The sequence below is a fragment of the Seriola lalandi genome, unplaced genomic scaffold, assembly GCF_002814215.2.
Source record: "Seriola lalandi dorsalis isolate HSWRI2012SDOR001 ecotype SW California unplaced genomic scaffold, Sedor1 jcf7180002054614, whole genome shotgun sequence".
In the NCBI taxonomy this organism is placed as follows: Eukaryota; Metazoa; Chordata; class Actinopteri; order Carangiformes; family Carangidae; genus Seriola; species Seriola lalandi.
The window spans coordinates 923,893-928,754 of NW_019525167.1; the positions used below are offsets into that span (position 1 = coordinate 923,893).

A 4,862-nucleotide genomic window follows, 5' to 3' on the forward strand; every position below is an offset into this window, starting at 1 on the left:
TGTGTGTGTGTGTGTGTGTGTGTGTGTGTGTGTGTGTGTGTGTGTGTGTGTGTGTGTGTGTCATACGTTGATGATGATCTCAGTGATGTCAGAGCTCCTCTTGGCCTCAGGGTCGTCTGGCTGCTGAAAGGAAATCTGGTTCTGAAACGACTGACTGAAACCACACTGAACGCATGCGCGCACACACACACACACACACACACACACACACACACACACACACACACACACACACAATAGGTAATTCAGTAAGCTCACATGAGATCACACATTTGTATTTGTGTAATAATTTAATTCTGCTGATCTAAATCTCAGTCTGTGTGCGTGTGTGTGTGTGTGTGCGTGTGTGTGTGTGTGTTCTCACCTCCTTCCTCCCTCCCTGACCTTTGAACCCCGCCGTGTCCCCTGAGGAGTTTTTGGCCTGTTCGATCAGAGCCTTCAGCTGCTGCACGTTGCTCAGCAGCGTGTTGGCCAGCTCCTCCAGGTACAACCAGGTGTTCTTCTGCCCCTCGCTCACTGCCGGCCCCGCCCCCCCTATTGGCCCCTCCTCCAGCCCGCTCACCAGCCCCGCAGATGGAGACGCCGCCGGTGTCGTCGTCACCGCCAACTTGGCCTGAACGGGCTGAGGAGTCACCGCCAACGCTGGCAAAGCTGTCAGCACTGAGACAGAAGAAGAAGAAGAAGAAAGATTAATTACACAGACACCAAACAACAATGAGTTATTTTCATTATTGATCAGTCTAATAAACAAATATTATCAAACCTTCCTCATGCTCATTAAAATGATTATAAGAATTAAAAATAATATAACTTTTATAATTGAAAACTGCTATAACAACTATTGAACTGTGAGAAGCTCAAGTGTGTCCAGGTGATTTTATTTCACACTAATGATTAGTTTCATTCACTGCTGATTATTTAATCTTGTCTGTAAACTGCTCATCCCCGTTTCCCAGAGTTCAGTTTGAAGTTTTCATAAAATGCAAAGTTTTCAATTTATGATAAATTTAAAAAAGAAAAGCCATGAGCAGCTGACAGAGTGACGGAGCTCCTGCTGTCACACTCTCTGAGGTTGGCATCAGTCCCACAGTTTCAACAACCTGCAGCTCAGATATTAAAACGTAGAAGCGAAGTACGTAGAATCAAACACCAGCAGATCCAGGTCAGTGTGTCTGTGCGTCCTCTATACATTCTCCCCTGACCCACATACACCATATAACGTCTGACAGCTCGGAGCTCCACCGAGAACAGACCGGTCCAAAAATAATTGGACATCCATCTCCGACTGTGGTTTAACACGTCCTGGGGAAAAATGTGCGAGTGTTCTTCTAGCAGGTAAACGGAGGTTTATATTTTCAGTAACACGTTATTTAACTGGACTCTTACTTTCCTCCTAATCTGATGGAAAATCTCCCCGTTATTTTACTAGAAAGAAGCCGGCGTGTAACTGTCACTTTTCTGCAGTGAGTTTTGTCATTTGACAGGATTATGATAAAAAAAAGCGAGTTGTCAGTTGGTACAATTGGTATCAAGGAGCGTAATTTCCACTGGGAACCGGCGGACAAGTCGACCTCAGGTTGATTTTCACACTAAAATCTCTCTGATCATTTTTCTGTTTCTGTCCTGCCATCATAATGTAGATGAGAACAAAAGGAGGAGCTGATAAAAATGCTGATTATGCCGATGATGAATAACCTTCAGTTATTACTGTGCACAGCGGCGGCTGCTTCACACACTTTCCTTCGCCCTGGGGTTTGACTGTCAGGATAAATACAGACTGTCAGACCTTAGTGGTGGAGTTAGTCGGACTTTTTCAGTCAGAGCTTAAAAGTACAAGTACTATCTGTACAAGTACAGATGTTTTTACACAGCTGGACACAGAACTAAAAGTTTCCACTGTCATTATAAAAGACATCTGATAATAAAACAAGTGGAGCAGAAACTTAACAAGTCATTTTTGGTTGCTCAGTGTCACATCTATGTGGGAAGATCTCTGATTGGTCCTTTAAAGAGGCGGTTATCTTCAGGTAGAGAAATCAGGACAGCAAGCGGTGGTGGCGCCTCATTATTCACCCGCTCTCTCCTGAGAGCTCATTACAGCAACGCAACAGCCAATCAGAGAGAGCCTGATAGGATGATTGATAGGCCGCAGGTGAGCGGCAATGAAGGGGTCTGTGGGAAACCCCTCTACAAATCATTAAGGAGGGGGACCATGGATGTAGAAAGAGAGCTGGATACTTATCCCGGTGGTCACTCACGGTATTGCAACCAAAAAATCCTTTTCCCCATAGACCACCATTATAAAAGATGTGTTCATAGAACTGCAGACAGAGTCAGGTATTACTGTTGCTGTTATAAATGTTTAATCCATGGAGGGTTTTATCTTTGTTAAAATTTTCCCAGAGCACAAAAAAGGTTTATTTTGAGTTTTATTTTGTTAAATCCGTGGACTGTGGGATCCATGATGTCCTCAAATGTCTTGCTTTGTTCAACCAACAGTTCAAAAACCCAAATATATCCAGTTTATTATCATAAAAGACTAAGAAAACCAGAGAATAGTCACATTTTAGAAGCTGGAACGTTTGAATTTTTGCCTGAAATTTGTTTTAAAATATAAAATTTAGATTGATCGACTTATGGTTGTAGCTTTAAAGTGTTCTACAGATGACGGACAGTCTTCAAAATAAGTGGCATCAGTGGTGGACGGTACCTGCAGTGCTGGCGAACACCTCGCTCTGCGCCGAGCCCTCCGAGATGATGGCGGCGGCAGCGGCGGCGGCAGTGGCGTCACCTGACGGAGTGCGGTCGAAGGTCAAGGCTCCGGCGGTGGTGAACTGTCCTGACGGGGACACGGTGACTGTGGCGGAGGACAGACATGTCAGACACTTGAAGACAAGGTTTAAAAGTTCACACCACAGATCCGCTGGAAACTTACAAACATCAGAACATCCAATATGTTCATTCAAAATTTATGAATTCCAGTGACTCAATACTGAATTTAATTCAGGTGTTTTACAAGATGGTGGTGAATAATGTGATTGGAATTTTAAGGGGTTCAAAGGTCAAGAAATGCAAACTACTACTTCCTCTGTGACTCTGTTTAAAACAAGCTGCTGGGACTGCGAGCTCGTGAACCTGCTGATCCTGAACCGCAAACTGTTTGAATGTTAGTGTTCTTCTGCTGGGTGACACGTCTCAGACTGAGGTCACCTGACGTACATGTGGTCCCAGGGGTCAGCGTGATGTTTTTGGTGGCAGAAAGTTCCTTTTTAGGGAGGACGAGCGGCGGGTCCGTGTCCTTCTTCCGTCTCTTGTACGGGACGAAGAGTCGGACCGGACCGGTCTGGACCGAGCAGAGAGGAAAGGAAGGAACAGCAGTTGACATGGTTTTTACAGAACCTTAAATATAAACAGGGTTCGTGCACCATTTCAAAAATCTAAATTGAAGACCTCATTAAATGAAAATTAAGACTGAACAATCATTTCTTTTACTCAGACTTTTGTTTTTTGTTCTCCTGTAAACAAAGTTTTAAAACAGAGGCAGATGCTGCAAGTTCAACAACACATACCTGTTTTTACTGACTTCAAAACTGTTTTTTTATTGAAGTAAAGAAGCTAAAGTTGTCAAATATTAAATATAAATATAAATAGAACTTTGTCTTAATTAAAAACTATTAAAAAAAACACTAAAACTGTTGAAAAGATTTTCTAAATTAGGAACAATCTGTTTAAAGAATGAATAAACAAGATTATCTAACCAGACAGTTGGGGTCAACAATCTGTACTTGACAATAAAGCTGCAACTAATGATCCTTTCTTTATTCTCAGTCTATAAAGCATCAAAACAAAATGTCGTCCCCAGTTTCTTTTAGTAAAAAACATAAAGAAATTCAATTTATAATGATATAATACAGAGAAAAGCAGCAAAACCTTTCCTTTTATATTGTATAATCAACATCGTCATACAAACTGAGATTACAATGTAAAGACCAGATACGGATCACAGGTTTAAAACCAGGAGGAGATGATGAGGTCACAGTGACAGAAAAAACAAAAATGAACTTTTACCATACTGATGTTTTCTGCTGCCAGAGTCTCTCCACTATCCTTCGGACACTGGAGAGACAGACGGACAGACAGACACAGGTTAACATCCATGGTTAGTCCTCAAAGTGTTTCCTCAGCCTGTCTGTTCACCCCAGTCATCGCAGAGCCAGATCTGACAGACACCAGATACCACAACCCCACCCTCAAACCAACCCAATCATCATAAAAGCGGCCTAATCTTTTATTTTGGCTTTCTGGTTTTCTTCCTTAAATCCATTTTTGTTTTTATCCTGTGCTGCTGGGAAGGAAGAAAATGATCTAATTTGCCTCTCCAGAGCTTCTCCTCTTTATAGTCCGAGGCTGTGTAAAGGAAGAAATGATCTCTGCCAAGGTTTTTGAATAAAGTTACACAGCTGTGACTTCGTAACCAAATAATTATTTGAAAATGAAATAATATGGTTGTAATAAACTGAAATCCAATCTGTTAGTCACCAGTTATCATGCGTCACTGTGTGTCAGGTCTACTGAACTCAGACCATAGTCGGTCACGCCAATCATTCCCTCAGTCTGTCAAAATGTGGCCAAAAGCTTCAGAGGAAATCGTCCAAATAATATCTAAAGTAAAGTAAAATTATAACAAGCCGCTGCAAACTATTCTTACCTGCACGTTCAAATAAACAGCCTGATCTGGAAACACTGAGCAGATAATTATTGAATATTTTACTGGAAAATGATTCAGACATTACATCTCCAGGGGTTTCACAAAGGTGTTATAGACTGGTCTGTCGTGTTTCAATCTTACTTTTGCTCATAGG

General features: G+C 42.0%; 1 protein-coding gene across 1 annotated transcript in view; it reads right to left on the minus strand.

The window, feature by feature from the left end:
- LOC111665090 (DEAF1 transcription factor) overlaps positions 1–4,862 on the minus strand; it is an 11,442-nt gene that overhangs the window by 2,465 nt on the left and 4,115 nt on the right. The window contains 6 exon segments of the mRNA XM_087177617.1: positions 67–165; positions 365–660; positions 2,711–2,857; positions 3,220–3,343; positions 4,069–4,124; positions 4,127–4,166. Of these exon segments, the coding sequence (XP_087033743.1) occupies positions 67–165; positions 365–660; positions 2,711–2,857; positions 3,220–3,343; positions 4,069–4,124; positions 4,127–4,166 (762 nt within the window).